A 26,184-nucleotide genomic window follows, 5' to 3' on the forward strand; every position below is an offset into this window, starting at 1 on the left:
ATTTTGATTTTTGAATGCAAAAAGTACTCGCCCAGACAACTGTTGTTTACATTTTGGTAACCACCCTGACAGTGACACAAAAAACTTCCATAAGTATTTTCACAGTCAGCATGAGAATCACATGGTGAAGTTTGACATTCATCAAAGTCTGTTGATACAATATATTTCATAACAGTCTTAATATAACCCTATAAATAATGTTGGCTTAGTAAAAATTATGGTTCTTTATTCATTAGTTTTACATAGCTAATAACTTGTTTTTAAAACAGTAACCATTATTTTTTATATAATTTATAATAGAAAGCAGATAAATTATAATCATACTCTTATGTCAAGAGATGTAGTTAGTTTCTGTCTTGATTAAAATGCATTCAACATTTTTACTGTGTAGCTCTTAGACCTTACCATATTTAATGCTATAGTGTTCATTTAAATTGTTTAAAATATTACCATTGATTATTCAAAAACATGCAGTAAACACACTGAGTTTACAATATACCCTATAATATTACTGTGTTCTATTAACCACAAATGTACTAATACAAAATATGGAAACATCATACCTTCACATTTGGTTTTAGCAATGCTAAGATTAAAACCAACAGGGCAATTTTCACAGTTATAAAATACTCCAGTAGCCTGATTTATATTGTTTGAAAGATTTGTACAGCCTAATGGGCAGGGCTTATCAGCACAGCCATCAATAGCTTCTTCACAATCAACTCCTATTAAGAATTATACAAAAAAAGTTGTGAGGGTGTATACAGAGAGATCTGTTTACTTTATACTCTAATTTAGCAAACAGATTATTGTATAATATCATTCAAACTTTTACATTTAGCTGTAAAAATGTTATAAAGAAAGAATGTTATTTAGGCTTATGAAGAAATTCTATTAAACTATTATTTAATAAAAATCAGAGTAAAACAACTGCCAAACTACACAACTTCCATATATTTTAAAAACTCTAGCTTTCAAATTTCAAAATGGAGTAAAACTTTAAAAAGAAAATTGAAATGTAATTTAATATTAAACTATCAACATGCCTCTATGGCTAGAGTTACAGTTGCAGGTTGCATAGGTAAAATAAGGAGATGTAGTAGGTCTGGTAACAGAAAAGTTACATGATCCCTGATTATTGCAACCAGTACAGAGAGTAAGAGACAAAGGGATAACCTCAGACTGCAGGTTTTTATCATCAACAGCTGTTATTCTGTGGGAGAAAATGTATCATATTTTAGCTTACTCAATCAATTTAAGGAAAACAATTAATTGCTACATTGGAGTCATCCATAAATGACGTCACACTCGTAGGGGGGAGGGGGGGTTCGTAATTTTGTGATGATGTGTGATGAGGGGGAGGGGGGGGGAGGTTCAGATGGTGTGACGTCACTTTTTTGCATTATTAAAAAGCAATATTAGAAGACTAGTTTTAGCCGTTATTTAGAAGACTGTTTTAATAAATTGTAATGGGAATTGATCAAAATACTACATGTTGTTTGGAAAAATATCGATGTTTTCAGAAACATTCAACAGCAATTTTGAGGGGGGGGGGGGGTCATAGGCTGAGGTGTGATGTCATTTTAGGGAGGGGGTCTGGCTTTTTGTGATGATGTGAGGGGAGGGGGGAGGTAAAAATCGTCCAAAAAAGCGTGACGTCATTTATGGATGACCCTATTTGTAAATACATAGTCCTATATATATAAATATATATATATATATATATATATATATATTTATATATAATAATATGTAAAAGTGTGTTACTTTTGCAAAAATCTTTAAGGAATAGTATTCCCTAACGAAACTTTAGACAAAAAAATCTATTATACATACACACTCACACATTTTGATAATAGGGATTCTAATTTAAATATACAAAACAGCATACAAACAAAAGATGACAAAAAGCAAAAGAAATTTTTTTTTAATTTTGACCCTAAAATGTTAGATTTTTTATATTTTCAAAGACAGTTTTCCAAAAAAAACGAATTATCCATCTGATGTTTAGCGAAATACTGGAAAACACTAATGTCCAGAGCAGAAATTTAAAAATAAACATTGTGGTAAAACTTAATATTAATTAAAGCTGTAACCAAGTTTAACCAAACAAGGACAGTGCAACTTGTGAAGAGAATTTCATCAATGTCTTATCAATTTTTTCTAAAACTAAGTTAGAAAAATGTAAATAATGTCTGCACTATAAGTGTTTGATCATAGTTGTTGGAATGCGAGTTTGTCCACAATACAGCCCAGAAACCCAAGGGCATATGAAAGTCTTGATAGTAAATTAATCAACCTCCATAATAATGAGGTAGAACACATGTCATGTAAGTCATTGGGTTCCATTGTTTACCATATCGCATAAGGTGCACTTCCTGGTTCTTTTAAGTTATCAAATCTCTTGGCCCACAGGGTTCCTATTGTATGGTACTCTTTAAAACGAATGTAGGTACCATAGAGTTCATGTGGGAGCCTAGGGTGCACAGGGTCCCTTGAATGCTGGTGAGAATATGCCTAGTACAGTTTGACTGTGCAAAATCCTACCATAATGGGTCGCTGACCCTCTCAAATTTAATTTTTGTTTTCCACATAAATCTTCTCAGGAGTATTAACATAAACTTCACAAAGTTTCATGGCAATCAGATGAAAAGTGTAGTAATGCATAAAAGACAAACAGACAGACAAAATGTAAATGAAGTAGTCCTACTTACCCAATTGTTACTACAGTTAAATTTGTAACCATAAACATAAATTCGGTTGTTGCATTATGTGTTGAAGTAACTTGATTTTTTTGCTTTTCAGTGTAATTTACATTGGTTAATACTATGAAGTGTGTTACATTCCCATCAATATCATAACCACTAACATTGATGAAAAAAGGAGTATTTATATCTATTTCAAAGTTTGTTTGATTTAGCTTAATAAATGGTGCTTGATTTGCTGTAGACAAAAGAAATGAATTTAAGTAAGCATAATTTCCAGTAGTTAAAACAGTATTTACTTTCTAGAAGATAAAAGCATTAAAAACAAATCATTTTAGTATGTCAAAGTCAAGTATCAAACTTAAAACAATTTAAATGGTCAGCTTGCACTAAGCCACACTGCCCCCAAAGTAAACTTTAATGAATATTTATAGATTGATGCACATTAGCCAACTGTCATTTCTGTAGTGCTATATTGTTAACTACATCATTCTATAATTGTTAAATAAAAAGTTATAGAAAACTCTTACCCATATTGGTATTCTCCATTATGAACTGATCTGCTACTTCTAGTGAATGTTTTGCTAAACTTTCATTTTGAGTAGCAATGTAATCATAAATACAAGGTATTTGAAACATTCCATTACAAAATGTGCTGGAAGAATTTGTTATTGCATAACTAAGCTCATCATAAAATAAAGGGGTGAAATTTGTATAGGAAAATGTTGATGTGCTTTGCCCATAAGCATATGGAAATAAGCTTTCAGACTGAGTAATTGCCCCTGCAAAGAAAAAGTAAATAGCAATTTCAGTATAAAAATAGAAACAAAATTACAAATGTTCTATACAATTTGATTTGTTAAATTAAATAACAAAATACAATGTATAATAATTTAATTTTTTTAAACTGATTTTCAAATATTTCTCACAGCTCTGGACAAAATGAAGAAGTTGTCTTTCAGACGATTTATCTGTGAGTGTAGTCCCATTAGGAAATATAAAATCATCTGTCTTGATATAATTGAAATTGCCTAAGAGCCCTCGTGTCATATTCTGATATTTCTTATCTAAGCTTACATAAGCTTCAAGAAAACCATATGATAGGGTAATTGTGACTCCAACACCTGGAGATTTAAAAATTGCATTATTTTTAACACATTTGATACGATATAAATATAACATATTAAAAACAGTATTAAATATATCTATAAAAGGTATTTTAAAGTATTTACTAAATTGTCAAAACTTACTTTCAGAAAATGAAACTTTCAAGGATCCATTTTGTTGTCTGATGACCATTCCCTTTTCAACAGCAAAGAATTCTGGCTCATTTTTAAATGGTGCAGAGTAATCTCTATTGTTTGCATAAATAACCATCACTGAAATAGTTAGTACTTTTATAAATTTTGATAAGAAAATATTGTGTTCTTTTATACAAACTTAATCTTTTTTAATAGATTTTAAGAATTAGAAAAGAGTGGAAGCATTTTGATGTTAATATTAATTAATCTGGTAACTTTTTGTGTTTTTTTTTCTTACCGCAAGCAAGGATTTATAGATTTAACCTATTTTTGTGTCAATAATTGCAATAAATTTTTTTGTTCACAAGATCACATTTCTAAAAGTGAAATTAAGATGAAAACTGAAGCATTGTTATAAAATAATTAAAGATCATGTACAATAAAAAACATACTTCTATCCCCAGGTCTTATTTGTACTGTTAATATCATATCATCTCCATTTTTAAAAGCAAAAGCACACCAAACTGCAGCTCTTGCTTTTGTTCCATTTTTGCTTAATGCACTGCAAGTCCGACCCTTTTTATATTTAAAAAAAAAATATAAGAAGGTAATGAACTTTGTAAATGATTTGTATTACAATTATATTTTCAAAAAAATCTGTAAGGAATAGGTACTTAACTTCATTAGAAATGTAGTTAATTAATTAATTTACCTGCATCATAAAATTGATGTCAGTTCTGTCCTTTGCAATGCCATCTATCTCCAATATTTTATATTCTCCAAGGCCATTAAAAATATAAAATCGCTCATCGAAAGTAAAAATATGAGGGTCACCAAACAAAAATCCTTGGAGAAAAATTTTGAAGATTTTAAAGCATATAACAATTAGGGCCTATATAAAATAATGTATTTTTTAATATAAAAATACAAACTTTTACTAGATGATACTCATATAAGTAAGATTTCAATGTTAGATAAATATCTTATTTAAGTCATAAAGTTATATTTAACAACTTACCCCTCACCCAACTACTTGCAATACATTGTACAGTTGGTCTTAATTCATAGTATAGTTCACATAAATCAGATTGATAGCAGCACCAATTTTTTGGTTCAATATCATTCAGTTGGTGATCTCTAGAATTGTGTATTAAAGAATTGAAAGCATTGTTGCGTTGAAGGCTGCCTGCTTGTGGCTTTCTGCTTTCAAGACTGAAACTCCCATCCATACGATAGCAGCATCGCTAAAAGCAAAAGTTTAAATGTCAGCATCTGAGACTTTAAAAATATATTTTAAATGCAACAATACTCCCGCCAGTAATTAATTAAAGTAATCTTATTATTCATATTAAGTACTGTTACAGATAGTAAGGAGAAAGCTTGTAATATTCTTAAGCTGTTTTAAGTGTTTCAATCCTAAGGAATTAAAACTATATTAATTTTGACTCTGATAAAATCTAAATTTCTGGTAATTAAAAACACGTTTCAAACCAATAGATATCCAGAAGTTTATAAAGACTAGTTTATCAGTTACTTTCTCAGTTTCAGAAGTAAACAATAACTGATGCGCTTTCACTATGATACTAAACTATTAAACTTGTAATCATATTATTAATTGCTGGTCCAGGAGTATGTGAAACATTGTTCTCTTTATTTTAATTTCCTCTTTCAAAACCTTTTAGACCATAATATGCAGTTGGCATATTAGAAAGACAATTGATTCAAAACAGTATCAACATTAAACTGTAAAAAAAGTCAATAAATTGCATACTTAACATTTTTAATTTAATAATATTAATCTCAATTTTATCAAATTGCTAAAAATGTAATTTGATGCTATATATATGGCTTATATAAATATATAAATATATAAATATATACATATATATATATATATATATATATATATATATATATATATATATATATATATATATATATATATATATATATATATATATAATATATTTAAACATAAACACATACTATAAGAATTTCTCACCCTTCCAAATTCACCATAATATGGCAGTAAATCAAAACAGTGACTTTGATTCTGGACATGTGTGGTTTGCACCCAAAGTGGACTATTGTAGGCCACCAATTCATTACATGGACATGCTGGCATTTCTATATTCTTATTATTGATAGCTAGAAAATGTGAAAAAGTAACAGACTAAAAATGTTTTTTAATTTAAAAAAATTGTTATTAAAAATGTAAGTAAATTAAAAATCTCTTTTGATAATTTAGTTCTCCAATTTTAATTAATAATATATATATATATATATATATATATATATATATATATATATATATATATATATATATATATATATATATATATATATATATATATAGGCTAAATATTAATATAACAATATAGGCTATATATATATATATATATATATATATATATATATATATATATATATATATATATATATATATATATATATATATATATATATATATATATATATATATATATATATATATAGGCTTAATAAAAATATATATAAAGAGAGAAAGTGCATAGAGAAAAATATTGACAAATAAAAACAAATATATAGATGCACTTTTTAAAAACAAATTCATACATTTGTTGTTGCTTGTCTCTACACATACTAGCACTTTTAAGTAATTATCGTGTGTTTATTGCAGAACTCTTTATCTTTCAAGAAAACACAATTTAAAAAAAAAATATATATCTTTAGCAGGCTTAGTTATCTGCCATTTTAAGGTTGCGCCTTTAGAGAATACAACTTTATTATCATATCAAATATCATAATGATGTCTGATTCATGTGTAACATATAACAAAAACTATGATTCAAATACACTACACACGATTTTGCTTACCAAGCAAAACCATAATTTGCTAATGCAACGTTATTTATAGCTCATTATATTTAAATTTTTAAAAAATATAATAATTAATGTCATTTACCAATCAATTCAGCAACAGAGGCTGATCGATACCATGATCTACACATCATTTTATAGTTGTCTTTTTCTCCAACTTTGATAAACCATTGGCCAGGTGCTCCTGACAATTTACAACCGAGAGAGTATGGTTATATTAATTCATAATAATGCTTTCACTATCTGTATGTTTACTGTTTGCATTTAAACTTAAAAGACAGCACAATTTACAAGTTTGTATATTTTTTAGCCTTTAATCTATATGCCCATAATATGTAAAAATATTTTTCAATATGTATTATTTTGCTAATAGTAAAACAAATATAATAACACCATAAACTATAACATTTAATAATCCTTATAAATTAGTTTTTAAATTTAAACTAAGCTAAATGGTTTAGTAGTCTTGAAAATCAAGGCGCAAAGCCTGGACAGAAGTTTAGAAGAGCCAGGTGTTGCCCATGTATCAGTTCCTCTCTCTCTCTCTCTCTCTCTCTCTCTCTCTCTCTCTCTCTCTCTCTCTCTCTTTATTCGTGCAAATTTATGACAACAACGGACATGCATTACTATACAACATGACACCAGCTTAGTAAGCTTACATTTGGTAATCCAAATGGGCTGTATGATTTAGGAGTTTTCTCTCCTACATGGGTTGGTTTCCCCAGCAATTCATTCTTATCTTACCGGTGGTTAAAAATCGAAACTCTAAGGGTTTGCAACCACGCTGACCCATTTTTTAACGTAGGAAGATAATTTTTAACCTACCTGTATTTCCCAGAACTCGGTCAAACATATAATACGACAATCTGGATGTGCTGAAGTTTTGTTTTCCCCACCCAATCTCAACGTTCCTTGCCGACAATAGCTTGAATTGCATAGCTCCTTGCATATATAGATAAATAGCATAGGTTGTGTAGCCATCGGTCGCAATAACGCACTGGAATGACACACGCTGAAAAAAAAATGGAAATGTTTTATAAGCATTGCGAAATAATGTTTGTTTAAAATGTTGTGTTTGTTTTAGTTTTAAGCAAGCATATTTAATATTGGCTAATAGTTGCATATACAAATTTAATATTTGTATACGCTATATGTTAAGTTAAATTTTTGTATATATGTTTGGTGATACTGAAGGTTGGAAATTTAGTTCTATTGGAAGTCGAAAAACACAAAAACTGAAATAAACAAATGAAATAACTACAACACGAAGCCAGAAAAATTAAATTAAATTACAATTAACACAAATAGTAGCAAGAAAATTACAAACATAAGGAATATAATTAGAAACATATCAAACATGATGATTCGGAGCCAACATTTATTTCATTTAATCGCTGGACATAGCTCTCTCCTAATCGAATTTTATCACTAAATTGAGCATGATTCTAACCGTAACTGGATTCTTAAATTATAGGCATACTTATATCGTCCAAAAACACAAACCTTAAATCTATTTAATTAAACGAACTATAATTCCCAAATATTGAATTTGTATAATTTTTTTATTATAATTAAAAAAAAATAATGTATCATTTTTTATTTCAAAAATATAACAAACCTATTGTTAACTACGAGGCCTAATTCTCTGTTTCTTCATTTATATAATGCTCAGGGCAAAAAAAAAAAAGTAAAAAAAAAAATTGTCTCCTGTCAAAATACCTCACACAAGTTTTAATATCTAATTGGACACAGGTGCTGCTGAATCAGATAAAGCACAGAGCACAATGCAATATTTATGTGGTTTTTTGATGTTTTGTTTCATAGTAGATAGCAATGTTTGCAAATTCTACCAGAAGTGATAGAAATAGCTTTAATGGCGATATTATTTTTTTTTAAAATAATAAATCCCAACACTAAAAGTTGGAGTAGAATTCAGTGTAGGTTTATTTTATTTTACAAAAATGTAAAAAATCTACATTGGTTGTTCACCTCACCATTTCGGTCTATTCACCATGTCGATCCAGTAGAATAAAATAGAACATGTATGAATTAAAAAACAAAAGTTCATAAAACTGTACCTCGTTTCTATGATTTCCTGCAACGGGCACTTTAACCCATGTGACTACAATAACGACGGTGGAAGTGTAGGTTGAAGAGCTAGCATATCTAACAATGTCGCTGTTCGCCCTTTCACATGCTTTAGAGGATTTTTCTAGCCAGCACTTGTAAACCTAAAGATTTTTTTAAAGACATCATCAGCATAATGTTAAATATATTATTTTAACATATTTGAAGAAAAAATAAAATTATACGTGGACATTACCTTACCTAAAAATAGTTTATTATTTTTAAACGTGTATATTAAGCACATACTTTAATCTATTATATTTAAACAAATCTAATTTACGACAGATATTTGTAAATATTTCTAAAACTAAATATTCTAATTACTAGGACCTATATGAATTTCTTTTAAACCTCTTTTGACTCCGCAAGACCCATGGTTTTATTTTGCTTTATTCGAACTTGTTTAATGAGAAAAAAATTGCACACACATCTATGATGCTTTTTCGTAATTTTGCATTTAAAAAAAAAATATATAAGTAAAGTGCGGAGAGCTATTTCATAATTATTTAATGTTGTAATTTAAAAAAAAAACGATGACCATCTTACTTTTTAATTCAAAATAATGCATGAAAACTCAAAGAAAACATACATGATAATAAACCTGTCCCTCATCGCCATCTGTGAGCTCAAGGTCTGTCCAGTACGGAGCCAACAGAGGTCGAGGATTTCCTTTTTTATCTAACACTGGCAGTCGCTGGGGCGTGAAGCTGGAAAACTCCTCGCCAAAACTTATCAATCCATTCACGGATATCTGTTAGTTACGTAGTGTTTTTAAATATTTGCTGAAGCATTAATATAATTTACCAAAGCAATTATAGCCTATAATTAAGATAATCCTAACTATACATTTTAAATTAAATCACTTTGTAAACTTACCCACAGGTATTGAAATAGTGTGTTTTCATATGGTATAAAATCTTCTACATAAATTTTTGCAGAGGCGAATTCCCTATTCCTTGGTAATGTTTCATCCATTGACAGAACTCCATATGGATATGCACCTAGAATATATTAATAAAACGTGTCAAGATAAACTTTTTCTGACAATAAAACTTTTTATAGACATGCACATTTATAAATGCGTCCATTGTTTGTATGCATATTTATGACATTTTACAAATCTTTTATATTAGAAAATATATTACTATATGACTCACGATGTGTTGAGAAACAAATAGAGACAATTAAAAAGATATATTGGGTAAAATGTGCTCTTATTTTTAATTTGTGTAATGTTTCTCAAAAATATTTTTTGGCTCTTCGTCATAAAATATCTTCAAAGGCTACAATTATAAACGTGCTTTGCTTGTACGACCTTCGAGCAACGAATTAATTTGATAATAACTATTTATCCTGGTTCGCACTATTCTTGGCTTATTAAAGTGTTTATACGGCTAAAAAGACTTTTAATTTTCAATTCTGTAATTAATTTAGATAACTTTGAAATCACGATGTGCTAAAGAAAAATAAGTACTTTATTTCAGATATCAATATTAAAATAATGGATGGAAATTAATTCCCAAAGTAAACAAGTTAATGTTTATTTTTAATTGTGAACATATATGTCATTGATTGTCAATTTTGTTGGTTTATTATATTAGTCAAACGTATTCAAGTTTTCATCATTCGCAAATGTTATTACTTATCCTAGTTGAATATTAGACTTTTGCATTTGTTAAATAATTATTAATGGAAAACTTAAATGCTGCTTATAAAAAAGTTCACAAAACCAGAAAATTCTGATTGTGAAGAAAACAATGATAAGAGTGGAACGCTCATCAACGTAAGTAGCAAACATACCTGTGTTAGTGTAGGTATCCGAGTTTTAATTTTCTTAAATATTCTAAATTTAATTATTTATAAACAGACATTTTTTTGAACATCAAATAATGACATTGTATTTATTTAAATTCTAAAACAAATGCTAGAAAATTGTGGGCATCATTTTATGATTATAAAACATGGTTAATTTTAAATATTTTATTTGAACATACGTGGTTCTGATGGCCTGCAGAGAAAAGAAATTTGGGAAAAAAAATAAATTAATAACATAGACGTCTATAAACGTTAATGTATTTCTTTAAAACTCAATTGCGACCACCATATATATTGTTTTCAATGCAAATAACAAGAAAGTGATAGCTTTAAAAATTAAAGTGTGCACAATAAAAAGTGACGATGTTTATCTATAACAAAAGATTATAAATGTAGCTGTATGTAGCACAGTTTTCTCTTAAGTTAGCAATATTACATCGTTGTGTCACCCCGCCCTCCCCTTGTCAGGATCATCAATGTGTACATTTAAATCTAATTAACCGTAAGTGAACAAGCAAAAACATGTCACTTCTATATGTTTGCAATGTTTTACCTTGGTGTCTACCTTCTAATGATGTTTACCCGTGTTTTGTATTGAAAACATGCAAGGGAAAGAACTAGTTTAACATCTTTAGTATTATAATAAGAGTAGTGTCCCTTGAGCAGATCTTCTAGATCATGTGGTAGCTAATCTTATAATCTAATGCAGTTATCACAATCACCAATCCAAACATCCACTAACAAAATGAAAAACATGACAAATTTAGCATGCGCATTTTTTTTGTTTCTTTAAAGAACTTACTTGCAGTGCCACTCGGTCATATTGTTGTTGACTGGCTCACAGAATTCGTACGCCTCACATGTAATGCATTTTGCTGCTTCTGCATAGATAATTTGTGCATGGATGTTAATTACTTTTAAAAAATTAAGTCACATGTTTATAACTTTTTAAATGGTAATATGATCCTTCAATTTGTAAGAGAGAACAAAATCATATTGTAAAATTATTATCTGTGTTAGATCACTGTCTATATGTCTGTACAAGATCAATGTTAAAAATATAATATAAACATATGTTCGTATATATACAATATATACATAGGCTATACAACGTCTGATTTGGTTTCGACTGTTGATTTGCTTCCAACAATATCTTCAGATCAATTGAACTCTAGCCCAGGCTTACATCACTTAATGGGCTTTAGCCCTTTGTTGCTTCATCAAGCTCTAATGTTGTCGCTTAAGCGCCTTCCTGGAACCTAACTTTTTTCACTTACTATTTACTAGTTTAGCTCACTGTATTATTTTAATTATAGTGAAGGCAGTGTGAAGAGCAGCGAGTGTTTGTTTATTGGATGACAAAGCGTGTAATTGTAAGACAATTATATTGATTCTGTTTAATTAGTTCATTATATTGATTTTTTGTTTATAACATCTCTTTTTCATTGATATTTTATTATCTTTATGCATTGTCTATTTTCATCATCCTGGCCCTCACAAAGTGGGCTAAAATTGGGCCATTTAAATATTTTCCACATATTTAATAAACACCATGAAGTTCTAAAAATTTTAAACAATTCCAACAATCCTTTTCATATCTTTGGTTTCTCTGAAACTCGATTACAATCTTTTATAAATGATGTTGAGATATCCGTCTCTGATTATAACCTAATACGCCGAGACCCATCCTTACACAAAGAAACTGGCCTTTGTGTCTATGTCCACTCCTCAATTCGTTTCAAGTACAGGAAGGATCTGTCAACGGACAATATAGAATGTATTTGGATTGAACTCGAAAAAAGCAAACACCATCCGGCAATTTTAATTTGCTTCCTTTATAGAAATCCCTGTGAAAACATGGATTGGTATGATCGTTTTTGCTCCATGATGGATACCGTTTTATCTACTAACAATGAATATATCATATTGGGAGATTTTAATATAAATTTATTAAAACCTCAAGGATATTGGCAAGATATTATTGATTCTTTGAATCTAAAACAATGTGTGCACACGGCTACCAGGGTAAATGATAAATCAAGTACAATAATTGACCACATATACGCATCACCTGACTGCAACCTAATAGAGGTCTGTGTCCCCTCTTGTGGTGTTAGTGACCACTTCCCTGTTTGTTGTACTTTTTCGACAAAAAGATTATGTGTACCTTCGCGGCAACACATAACTATAAGTTATCGCTCTTTTAGAAAATTTAATGAAAATCTTTTTCTTTCGGATTTATTGGCTGCCCCCTTCTGCAATGTATACAATTATAATTGTCCCGATCTTGCCATTTCTGAATGGCTGCGTATTTTCTATACTATATATGACAAACATATTCCTAAAATCTCTAAAAGAGTTAAGACTACATACAAACCTTCTTGGTTTAACAACAATATCGAATCTGCAATTAATAAAAGAGACTGGCTTAAACGTTATGGAACTTCTGAGGACTTTTGTGGGCAGCGAAATTATGTCAAACTGCTCGTGCGTAGGTCGAAGAAGGAGTATTTTAATAAGCTGCTGTCAGGCAAACCTAATTCCAAATCTATCTGGACTGCTATAAATCAAATAATTAGAAAAAAAACGCACATGTAATACAGCTGGACATTGCCAGATATCTGCTGATGACTTTAACAATCATTTTATATCATCTGCAGCGCTCAACACAGATGCTGATTACACAATCAGTGAGGAGCTTAAAAATTTTTGTAATTCTGCTCACCGTGGTAGGACAGAGCTGATCATTCCGCTTCTCACTGTTCATGAAGTATATGTTAGCCTAAGATCTCTTAAACCGTCTTCAACAACTTCGTTTGATGATATTTCTAATAATGTATTGAAGATTTCAGCTCCAATAATTTCCGAAGTTTTAACCTATGTCTATAACCTCTGTATTGCCAAGCATTATTACCCGACACATTTTAAGCATGCTAAGGTTATACCACTACACAAAAAAGGTAACATCCAAGATGCTAATAACTACAGGCCAATTTCTATACTTTCTTCGATCTCCAAGCCACTAGAAATACATATAAACAAATGCATTTCAAATTACCTAGAAAAGCTCAAGCTTTTCCATAGTAATCAGTCTGGGTTTAGAAAGTTTCATTCTTGTCACACTGCTCTGATTAAGATGAATGAAAACTGGCTTATAAATATTAACAAAAACCTACTCTGTGGCTCGCTGTTTGTCGATTTCAGAAAAGCCTTTGATTCTATTGATCACACCATACTTCTTAAAAAACTAATTCCATACAAATTCCACGACTTTACAGTTAGGTTACTTCACTCCTTTTTATCTAACCGATCTCAACGCGTGTTTCACCTTAATACCATCTCTTCACAGAAATATGTTAATATAGGGGTTCCACAGGGCTCAATCTTAGGTCCTTTACTTTTTTCTTTATACATTAATGATCTTCCATTACATATTGACGCTGGTCAGTGCGAGATGTTCGCTGATGATACTTCTTTGCATGTCTTTGCAGACAGTGCTGAGTCACTCAGTTACAAACTTCAAACATGTGCCAATCAGCTTGCTACTTGGACAAAATTTAACAAAATGAAACTTCACCCCGATAAAACCAAGTCAATGTTTATTACAACTCATCAGAAACGCCTTCGTCTTCCATCCACCGCATTAAACATTACTATAGACAATTCAAACATTGAACAGGTAGACAGTTACAAATGCCTAGGATTGTTTATAGATCACAACCTCACTTGGTCTGACCATATACATTTTCTAAGAATGTCCTTATTAAAGACAACCTTTCAATTAGCTAGGATAAAGAACTTTCTCAACTATAGGAGCAGGCTGGTTTTTTATGAAGCTTTCATTCAATCTAGGTTGGATTATGCTTCTGTAGTGTGGAGCGGCAGCTTTATATCTAAGCAGCGTCCTCTTCTTTCTTTACAAAAAAGGGCTATAAAACTGGTTACTGGCTTGTCTAGTAGTCTGGATTCTTTTCTCTCTACTAAAATACTTCCATTAAATAAAAAGATAATATATACTAAATCAATTTTCTTATATAAAATATTCCACGAAACAGCCCCCTCTTACTTATCAGATCTGTTTTCTTTTAACATAAAATTAAATCGTCGTCTTAATTTACCATTCCCTTATTCAACCTTTTTCCAAAAACATAGCTTCGCCTACTCTGGTTCTAGTTTGTGGAACAATCTTCCTAATAAAATAAAGCTATCTAGATCTGAAAATATATTCAAATCTAAACTAAAACTAAAATTATTTAATGACCTAACTGACTCATTGTAACATTTCTCATTCATCTATTATATTCTCTTTTTTATCTCATTATGTATGATATCTATGTACCATTGTTTCTTTATTCCACATTTTCAGTGCTATGTGTTACTGCTATGTGTTATTGAATTGCTTTATTTGTTTAAACGGCCAATGTGAAAAAAGGCCTTTGTGCCTACAATTGTAACCGTTGTTTGAATAAATTTGAATAAATTTGAAATTTGAATACACACACACACACACACACACACATATATATATATATATATATATATATATATATATATATATATATATATATATATATATATATATATATATATATATACAATGAATACTCACGCAGTACATCCGTGACATTTTCTAACATCGACATAAACACATGATAATTTGTCTCTAAATCATTCATGTTGATCAAGGCGTTAGCCACCACCAAACGTACTTCAATGTCGAATGCAGTGTCGTATTCGAGAACAAAATAATATATAAAAAGTTCAAATTCAACTATAGTGTAGCTACTACTAGGCCTGGTGAGGAGATAAAATAAATGTATAGATAATACAAACACACACAAATATAAATACACATACAAACACGCAGAAACACACAGATATTATATACATATATATATATATATATATATATATATATATATATATATATATATATATATATATATATATATATATATGATTTCTAACTATTATGCCACATATAATTACAAATATACTGTTTGTGCGTTAATGCTTTAATCTGTTTTCTTAATTGGCTATTACTAACCATACTTACCGAAGCATACTAACGGCAATATACGTAGAATTTAAAGAGGCATATGACGTCTTGTTAATGTATTTAGCCAAGTACTTCTTCAACTGCATACATATTTAAATACTTTTTAGATAACTGAATTATATATATATATATATATATATATATATATATATATATATATATATATATATATATATATTATATATATATATTTATAGATACAAATATATATATATATATATATATATATATATATATTTATAGGCTTTTATATATATGTTGCCTATATTTTTTGGTTTCAGTGTAATATTTTTTTTTAAATTTTTCTTATTAATCTGGTAGTCTTCGGGTAAATAGAGTATAGTTCACCTGTTACTGTGATTTTGGCATATAAACATATTGCGTGGTTAGCACTATATATAGCCGCCTTTTTCGCCATACGTGAGTCAGGTATCCATCAAGGCTTATAGAACTTAGGAACCTCCTGCGGACTCGATCCTGGAATCCAAACTCGAAACTTTGGGCTCAGTAGTCGAGAGCTCTACCGATCCGACAGATTGTCTCCTTATTAGTATCATTATTACACACCGTGTCAAAGTGAATGCATCATAATTTTAAATCAAGTGTTTTTAGAAACAAAGGTGATTGCTACAAAAATTATAAATGCTACTTACTGATACAGCAAAACGTCTTTTTAATATATTGTTCTCGTCTGTTCCGTTAATCGACTTATTCCCACTAACAGCAGGGGAAATCCACACTTCACCTCTTACTGTTTTTAGTAATGACACAATTGTTTACAATTATAATTAAACCGATATACACTGCGTGTGTATTTTTAAACATATGCGGTTTATAAAGATATCTTGATGTAATAATAGAAAAGAATCCTAGCGATTTATTTGGCAGATGATGAAGAGTTGATGTTTCTTGGACTTGGTTTATGAAGGTGTTGTCAGCATTTTTTCGAAATTTTTAATTTTTATGATTATTTTATTTATAACTTTGTAAACTCATTGAAATAAATATGGGGTAAGTTAGGGTCGATAAGGCAGAATGGAGTTCATCAGCCAGAGAGTGCCTAACTGACTTTCCTTATCTTGAGCTAGGTACCCGTCAGAGGTGGATTAACTTCTATACCCCAGTCTTGTTGGTTAGCATAGTGTTCTAATACACGACCATAGCGTCTCAATGATAACGCATAAAATTATTAAGTAATTTTAAGTTATAGTGTGTGCAAGACAAACAGATTTACAATTTTAAAAACTAATTAATTTATATTTAGTTAAAACACACACTTAAAAGGAATAGTTTGAACTTCTGTTTTTTTTCTGTTTAAGAAACAATTTTAAGATTTATTAACTATCAATAAATGTTCATAAATTAATTAATTAATGCAAACTCAGAATAAAAGGATTAATATTAAATAAAACCTTGACAATAGAAACAGTGGCGTAGCGACTCTTCCCGGGACAAACTTTCAATTTTCGATTTGCACCCCCTCTAACTTTCGATTTGCAACCCCCCCCCCCCCCCATCGAACTTTCGATTTGCAACCCCCATCAAACTTTTAATTTGCACCTCCCCCCCCCCCTCAAATTTTTCTCTATATATTTTTACTATTTTTAGCCTTGTGTCACCCCCTAAATGGTGTCATCCGGTGCGGTCCGCATCCCACCCCTCGCTACGCCTCTGATTAGAAACAAACATACAACCTAAGCCAATTAAACAAAGAACAAACTCGTTTGTAGTCTTTGTCAATAAACCACAGACCCCACAAAATAAGTTAATCATACATGTACCTGCTAATGCCGACGGTGAACCTCCACTGTAATCCTCAAGTGACCGTTTCACCCGTACCGTCCCACTGTTATACTTCACAAGAATATATTCATCTTCTTCCTTGTTAGCCACCATCAAATCATCGTCTTTGTCTGTCTCGTAGACATAAACGTTTCTTGATCTTGCTTTACCTCCCTTGATATTTTGATGTTTATCGGATTTGGTACGTGCTTTTGGGTTCTGTGTTGTTAACTCTTTAGCTACAGGAACAAATTGTAATTTATCTTCCCAAGGATTGCTTGGTCTAGGATATGCAGTGGTTGATTGGAGCCCGCCTTTAAAGTACTCTGTTATATAGCTTTGGTCGTTGCTTGGTTTAATTGTTGTATGAGAAACATAATGTCCCTGTTTTGAGTTGTCTGCAATAATTTTTAATGTCAAATACATCAATTTAAAGCTTTTAGTATCCACACACACACACACACACATATATATGTATATATATATATATATATATATATATATATTTATATATATATATATATATATATATATATATATATATATATATATATATATATATATATATATATCGATGGTCTCGGTCGCAAACCGTCTAACTCCGAAAATGTAAATTTTACAGGAGAGACAAAAAACTGATTATTTCCTTCTCGATCGCTCTAATACAAATATTTTTTAAAGATATCTCCGAAGAAACTCTCTACCGACTATACTGTAGCGTTTTAAAATGGGTTTTGTTGATATTTCCAACAATATAGCAGGTTTAAAAAGATAGACGGTTTGCTCGGTCTAAAATTCTCGGTGCAAGCCGTCTATCTTTGCGCGCGCAGACTTAGCTGTTTTGAGCCGAGAATTTCGGTCTCAGCCGCGTTCGTTCGTTTTGTCCGATGAACGTGATTTAGTTATTTTTATGTTTTTAAGTTATAATTAACACTTCATAATATTTAGATGATAGTTTTGGGCTCATGTTTTAATTATTTGAGTTTATTCTGCATTATGGGGTCAGTTTAATTTTTAATAGAGATGTTTTAGTATGGCTTTATCGCTTTCAAGTGTATTCATTATGTCTGTATTTAGAAATAGACTTGTTAACTGTTGAAGCTTATGCTTTATTTATCTTTCTATTCTCACAGTTTATTTTACTAAATCTGGTGGGTGCTGGGTTTGTAGGATGATAATAGTAAAAACAGAAACTGTATTGTCAGATATATTATGACCATATGAGAGAGGCTGATATGTCAAGAGAGGCTGTCTGTTGAGAGAGGCTGGTCTGTTGATTGAAACTCGTCTGTTGAGAGAGGCTGGTCTGTTGAGAGAGGCTGGTATGTTGAGAGAGGCTGGTCTGTTGAGAGAGGCTGATATGTCAAGAGAGGCTGTCTGTTGAGAGAGGCTGATCTGTTGAGAGAGGCTGGTCTGTTGATAGAAACTCGTCTGTTGAGAGAGGCTGGTCTGTTGAGAGAGGTTGGTCTGTTGAGAGAGGCTGGTCTGTTGAGAGAGGCTGGTCTGTTGAGAGAGGCTGGTATGTTGAGAGAGGCTGATCTGTTAAGAGAGGCTGGTCTGTTGAGAGAAGCTGGTATGTTGAGAGAGGCTGTTCTGTCGAGTGTGGCTGGTATGTTGAGAGAGGCTAGTATGTTGAGAGAGGCTGGTCTGTTAAGAGAGGCTGATCTGTTAAGAGAGGCTGGTCTGTTGAGAGAGGCTGGTCTGTCGAGATAGGCTGATCTGTTAAGAGAGGCTGGTCTGTTGAGAGAGGCTGGTCTGTCGAGTGTGGCTGGTATGTTGAGAGAGGCTGGTATGTTGAGAGGCTGGTCTGTTGAGAGAGGCTGATATGTTGAGAGGCTGGTCTGTTGAGAGAGGCTGGTCTGTTGTGTTGAGAGAGGCTGGTCTGTTTCGTTGAGAGAGGCTGGTCTGTTGTGTTGAGAGAGGCTGGTCTGTTGAGAGAGGCTGATATGTCAAGAGAGGCTGTCTGTTGAGAGAGACTGATCTGTTGAGAGAGGCTGGTCTGTTGAGAGAGGCTGGTCTGTTGATTGAAACTCGTCTGTTGAGAGAGGCTGGTCTGTTGAGAGAGGCTGGTCTGTTGAGAGAGGCTGGTCTGTTGAGAGAGGCTGGTCTGTTGAGAGAGGCTGATCTGTTAAGAGAGGCTGATCTGTTGAGAGAAGCTGGTCTGTTGAGAGAGGCTGGTATGTTGAGAGAGGCTGGTCTGTTGAGAGAGGCTGATATGTCAAGAGAGGCTGTCTGTTGAGAGAGGCTGGTCTGTTCAGAGAGGCTGATATGTTGAGAGGCTGGTCTGTTGAGAGAGGCTGGTCTGTTGAGAGAGGCTGGTCTGTTGTGTTTAGAGAGGCTGGTCTGTTGTGTTGAGAGAGGCTGGTCTGTTGAGAGAGGCTGGTCTGTTGAGAGAGGCTGGTCTGTTGAGAGAGGCTGGTCTGTTGAGAGAGGCTGGTATGTTGAGAGGCTGGGCTGTTGAGAGAGGCTGGTCTGTTGTGTTTAGAGAAGCTGGTCTGTTGTGTTGAGAGAAGCTGGTCTGTTGAGAGAGGCTGATATTTTGAGAGGCTGGTCTGTTGAGAGAGGCTGGTCTGTTGTGTTGAGAGAGGCTATTCTGTTGTGTTGAGAGAGGCTGGTCTGTTGAGAGAGGCTGGTCTGTTGAGAGAGGCTGGTCTGTTATGTGGTAAGACTGGTCTGTTGTGAGAGGCTGGTATGCTGAGAGAGGCTGGTATGTTGAGAGAGGCTGGTATGTTGAGAGAGCGTGGTGTGTTGAGATAGGCTTGTCTGTTGAAAAATTAATCATAAAAGCATCTACTAAAGACAACTAACCATGTCGTTCAACATGTACGCCAAACACTTTGTAACCTACCATATAAACATTTCTTATCACGTATCTAAACCCTCAATCTAAAGCTAGTAGTGAATTAACAATTATTAAATTTATTGCACATTAGTGTGGAAATATAATTCGAATTATATTGTTTTGATTGATATTTAGATTATAGAATGAAGATCTAGTTTCAAAGCATTGTGTTAGCCTAAAAATTGTAAACAAATCAGTTTGGTTATTGAAAATCTGGAAATAGGCTATATTAAACAAATACTATTTGTTTATTATTCTTTAAAATGATAAAATGTAATAGAATAGTTGAACATACTTAATCAAATATCCTTACCTATAAGTACTGTGACGGCTGTGCTGTAAAATTGTGTGATTACGGCGTGCGACTGCGTTCCCGATCAAAAGTGTACTGACAAATATAGCGATATTCGTTTTGCGCCGAGATTTTTAGCGCTAGAAATAATAGGCGGTTTGTTCAAATGATTATATCTCAATAATCATTCTACAGATTTCTCTAATATTTTCAGGCATTATGGGGAATCATATTGGCTTTTGATTTATGTAAAAAAAAGAAAATCGAATTTTTTTGAGTTAGACGGTTTGCGACCGAGACCATCGATATATATATATATATACATACATTCAACTATAGAATATTTTGTAGACAATGTTTTGCTGAAAACAATTTTGTCTTCCAGACAGCAGCTACCACACGGACCCCTATACACTACTATACCTTGGAGTACGACTATAAAGTATATTAAGAGTCATTAATAAATGAATTACTAATCTTGAGTGTTAAGAAGGTATTCTACGCTAATAAAGCGTAACCAACCTTTGATGTAATGTTTTAAGTCTTCATCCATTTCTGTTACTCTCTGGTTTGTTTCTGTAGTGGTTGAAGTTTTGCTGGCATGTTCTGGCTTAGCTGTTAATAAATAGATTGTAGCTTATACGTTGCCAAGAAAAAACACGGGTGCTTACAAGAGAAAACTTAAAATTAAACACGTGACTAGTTACAGCACTTTCATGCTGTCGTTTTGATAAAATGTAATCTATGTACTGAACGCGACAAATTTCCACTTGTTTTTCTAATGACACACATCATAAAATGTGTAAAAATATATTGCATACTTCGCGTTTCTAAATATTTTGAGAATGAGACCTACATTTATAATCTTGAATAGATCGTTTTTACAACATATGTTTTCATCACAGGTAATCAATTTATTTTTCTATCCTTTAAAAGCCTAACTTGGTACAAGCATTTCGATTTGATTTAAAACTACCAATTCGTACTGATGTATAGCCAAAATAAAAATCGACTCCCGAAGGTAATTTTTATCAACTTGTATGGTCATATAAACAAAAATGCTATTTGATTAAAAAAAACAGGTGTTACGTCCCTTACATGTCCCCTGCTTGTGTGTGTGTGTGTGTGTTGTGTGCTGGAACAACAGGTACCCTCCCTTTGGTGTATAGCTGTATCCCTTGGTTGAGTGTGTTTACATGGAGCGAGAGGTGTTCACGTGAGGTGTGTCAGGTGACGGGTGTCAAAGCGTGTGCTAGTGTGTGAAGCAGTTAGTTGTAGTGTGGCTGTGGACGTGGAACGTGGTGTTGAGTATTGTTATTCATGTTGTAGACCCCTTTGATCTTGTTATTATTTTAGTACTGTATATATTATTAAATATCTTATTATTATTGTTGTTATAGAGTGTTAGTGTTATCTACTGTTGTATACGTTGTATTTGTCTGTTATATATATACACACCTAGACAGAAGAACCCAACAACAGGCAATGGTTTATTTCCATTAAAAAATACCCCTCAAATACCCTTTAACTAACCTGTAATTTCTATAAATATTTCCTCGACAGTGACGTCATCTAACAACTCTGACCATAATGGCTTCCTTGTGGTTACATCTACTTTCTCTACACTTGAGGTATCGGAATTATTCCTGCTGATCCCTGCAAAAGTGATTAAATGTTATAAATCTAACAATCCTTTTATTATTTATTACCATTTAACACAGCCTCAGATGTGATATAGGTGATAGTCAAACATTGGAGTTAATTGCTGACCCTCAGAGAAAACAAAGAGCACGCTAGTGAGACACACTTTATTGTGCAGCTAAGCGTAGCCACTCGTCACACAAACCACTACCGCTTAGTCGAGGTTTAATATGATTAACGTGACATATTAGACTTATAGTTACGTATTGAGGAAATGATGACATACTAAGAGATATAATGATAGACGTGAAAATATATGATGACTAGCTTGATGTCCTATCGCTGTTCATTAGTTCTATATACTTCCATTTAAGTTTCTTGTACCGGAACATCAGGACATGACAGGTCAAAGACTCATTCACTCCAGCCCGATATCCAGGAGGCCACACGACTCCACAGAATACCGGTACAATTCGGTTGCAAGAGCAAACAACACACATGAGAACAAGCGGACCAACAAGGCCCGCAATCCAAATAGATCATGATTATGCCTCTTAGATGGTTACACCTTTCATATGTCATTGTGTTACAATAGTATAATAACCTTAAAGATTTTTATATGTTTATGTTAGGTGACTTTTAATCGAAACAAACCTTTACACACATAATAAATGCATTCTTTCCTTTATATAGAAATGTTAGCGTTATTTTTATGTCCCTATATATTAATGGATGTATGTGTGTGTATGTCAAATAGCTCTTATGCAGCAAAATGGTCGATAATAAGATTTACAATTAGGTTAATTAATACAAAGCTTTTAGGTATACATGAAGGAGCAGCAGTAATTTAAACTTCATAGGGGCATGCTGTTTTAGGATTTGTCTACATGTGCTAGCTCACAGCTTTACGTACTTAAATCAACTATAAATACACAATAATAAATGGAAAATATTACAGCGTTACGAAGGCTTACCTAAACAACTCGACTCGGTTTACCTTACTCGAGTATGTAGGTTGCCTAATAGTCCTCTTAACTCAAACGGAAGCCTGACTAAAGTTTTATGTAAATGCAATGGAAATTGATCACAATTTAGATCATACACTATTATTCTTGTGTGTCGACATAAAAAAGAAAGGTTAGCTCTACTTTGCCTGCCTAATTGAACTTCAGGGTCAAAGCCAATACTGCATTCTTTACTAGGTGAATTCAAGAAAGCACAAACGTTTTGATATTTTAATCTAAAGCTGTTTGTATTTTTTCTTTTATTGCACCCTGGCAGAACTTGATATTGTTAATGTTATTTAGAACTTAAAGGTGAAATAGGAACACAGTTATGTCCCAAGCCGCCGCGCGTAACGACATATAATACTAGAAGCACGGTATCTGGTGCATGACGATAAGAACACGGTTCCAGCACAATGGTTTTTCTCTAGGTCACCTATTTATTCTTAAAAACGTAGTTTGTGTTTGTCTTTTGCTTGGCAGGTTTCATAAAAAAAAAAAGACTCAAGTTGTTTTTAAATTTTAGAATGAAACATCTCAGTTTTTAATGTTTTTCTTTTTAAATGTCAGTAATAGAAATAGTGTGTGATTAATAGTGTGATAATAAAAGTGTGAATATAAGAATCACACTTTTAAAAATGTTTATATTTTAGTGGTGCACTTTTCAAAACAAAATATCAATCTAACTTAACACAAATTTATTGTGCTATAGCCACATCGATCTCACCTGTATTGTTTAATGCGATGTCCATTGTTTCAAAGGCTGCTTGTGTAAAATTCTCATGCAGTTGCTGGTTACCAATATCTGTACTTTCATCGCTCTTGCTTTCATTCGCGTTTATAACTACATATGAAACAGTCATATTCTTATTAATTTTGATTGAATAAAAAAAAATATAAATTTAGGTACATGTGTAGGGAATCATGCTCGTAATTCAGATAGAGTCATTTGACATTGTGTTATAGCCACATCGATGATTCCAATTCTTGTGAAAAATAAATATCTCTGGAAAGGATACTGACGGAGTTTAAATTTAATACATATAAAAAAGAACAACTTTTAACTGAACCTGATTTCTCTTCTATGGTGCTCGTTGCCTCTTCTATAGATACTGACAAGTTTCCGTAGAGTGGGTGTTGGTTACCCAGTTCTGTGCTTGTGTTGCTAACACTTTTATTCAGCATAAAATCTGAAAACAAAGAATATTTAGTCTATATAAAAACATTTATGCTTCCGTGAGTAAGTGTGGTTGTGTGTGTGTGTGTCTCTGTGTGTGTGTTTGTGTGTGTGTGTGTGTTCAGTTTACCAAATACACTGTAGCAAAAGAAATGGTTTAAACTAAAGCAGTTTTTTTAAATCACCTGTAGCATTGACAGTTGATTCACCCATTTCCATGTCCCAGTCATCTTCTTCAATCGTGTCACTGATGTCTGTATGTGTTTCAATTAAGAAATCGTCTTTAAATTCTTCTACTATATCTCTCACTAGAAGATCCTTTAGCTCTTCAACATTACTTGCTGAAATATTCTTGTCGTCGAATTCATTATTATATTCTAGTAAGCAAAATGGCCAGAAACGCACATCATTGTATTTTTAAGATGTGTCGTAAAATGTATATATTAATAGCACGTTTTTATACAATTGTCATTTGAAAGTAAGACGAGAAACCAACATACACATATATGTACACTATTTCTAACAAAATACATACAAAAACAAACCAACACACACACACGCAATATATATATATATATATATATATATATATATATATATATATATATATATATACATATATATATAGGCTTATATAATATATATATATATATATATATATATATATATATATATATATATATATAATATGCCTATATTTGTAAATAATCCTTACCACTATTAGTTTCGTTGCTTTCCAAAGCAAATAACACTCCAAATATACATATAGGAACACTTAGAATGGCTGTAAACTTCATTTTTTTTTATATCCAGGAGAACTATTTATGCTACCAGCATCTAGTGTTGAAAAAATTAAGTTTTAACACAATATTTCAGGTCTCTACTTTCTTCAACTAAAACATATTATTTTGAATATATTAGATGTATCGTTAAATTAATATAACATACATTAGCCAACATATGTAACCCCTATAAATCTCATTATAATTTACCTTTAAATCAATAAAAATGTATACACTGCCTATTACTCCAGTGAAAGACTTTTATAAACTACTACCGCAATTACAAAACAAAAATATTTCCCACGAACCGCGCACAAATCTTGTTCAAGCGTCAACGGTAAGCACATAACAAACACCCTATTTATAAACATTGGGTTGCCCACAAGATAACTGAAGCCCAGCCAGTCGGAACTAACGTATTCAACAGTTTGTAAAGGGGAGGCAACAGGGAAGTAGATCAAGTTTTATCATAAAGGAAGCTTATGTCATTGCCGGATGTTTTTCCCACGTTTTCTTTAACTTGCTTTCGCGTCTGTTTGTTTGTTTGTTTGTTTGGTTCTCCAATCAAATCTTGCGATCGAAATTTCGGGCTTTTCCCAGTTAGCTAGCGCGCTAAAATTTTCATGGAAGCTTTGTTTCCGATGACAATAGAATATTCAATTGTTATTATTACTAAATTGATCCATGGAAACATTTTATTGATCATTTTAGATCCCTATATATTTTGTACAAAAAACGTGGGAAAAAAGGGACATAGCCTAGTAATTGTAATTTGATGAAAACAAGGTTCGGTACTCTCCCTCTTTTGGCTTACTGAGTAGTGGTCACGCGGTGTTTGTGTACAAACAACCGGAACGT

General features: G+C 32.0%; 1 protein-coding gene across 1 annotated transcript; it reads right to left on the reverse strand.

The window, feature by feature from the left end:
- Window positions 1–1,029: 1,029 nt before the first annotated feature.
- Window positions 1,030–25,659, reverse strand: LOC131930667 (mucin-like protein). Its single transcript, XM_059287253.1, has 27 exons — window positions 25,537–25,659; window positions 25,260–25,381; window positions 24,730–24,921; window positions 24,438–24,557; window positions 24,095–24,211; window positions 22,256–22,378; window positions 21,245–21,337; window positions 17,588–17,986; window positions 16,460–16,557; window positions 15,804–15,886; window positions 15,357–15,541; window positions 11,550–11,628; window positions 10,927–10,940; window positions 9,809–9,933; window positions 9,522–9,683; window positions 8,884–9,036; window positions 7,631–7,817; window positions 6,891–6,989; window positions 5,949–6,094; window positions 4,965–5,190; window positions 4,659–4,792; window positions 4,399–4,522; window positions 3,956–4,084; window positions 3,635–3,829; window positions 3,236–3,487; window positions 2,715–2,943; window positions 1,030–1,213 (listed from the first exon to the last, which is right to left on the reverse strand). Exons 2-27 carry the CDS (start codon window positions 25,339–25,341, stop codon window positions 1,030–1,032), a joined length of 3,930 nt encoding a protein of 1,309 aa, XP_059143236.1. The 5' UTR covers window positions 25,342–25,381; window positions 25,537–25,659.
- Window positions 25,660–26,184: the final 525 nt, after the last annotated feature.

This window comes from Physella acuta, unplaced genomic scaffold (genome assembly GCF_028476545.2).
Source record: "Physella acuta isolate Inbredline_101_S28 unplaced genomic scaffold, ASM2847654v3 ptg001816l, whole genome shotgun sequence".
NCBI classification, from domain to species: domain Eukaryota; kingdom Metazoa; phylum Mollusca; class Gastropoda; family Physidae; genus Physella; species Physella acuta.

Excerpts from the sequence above, each read along its gene's own strand:
- LOC131930667 (XM_059287253.1), bottom strand. The coding sequence starts at position 25,341 with ATGAAGTTTACAGCCATTCTAAGTGTTCCTATATGTATATTTGGAGTG. Across the intron at positions 22,379-24,094 it reads CATCGCATTAAACAATACAG|GGATCAGCAGGAATAATTCC; the intron begins GTGAGATCGATG and ends TCACTTTTGCAG. Across the intron at positions 3,830-3,955 it reads GAAAGTTTCATTTTCTGAAA|GTGTTGGAGTCACAATTACC; the intron begins GTAAGTTTTGAC and ends TTAAATCTCCAG.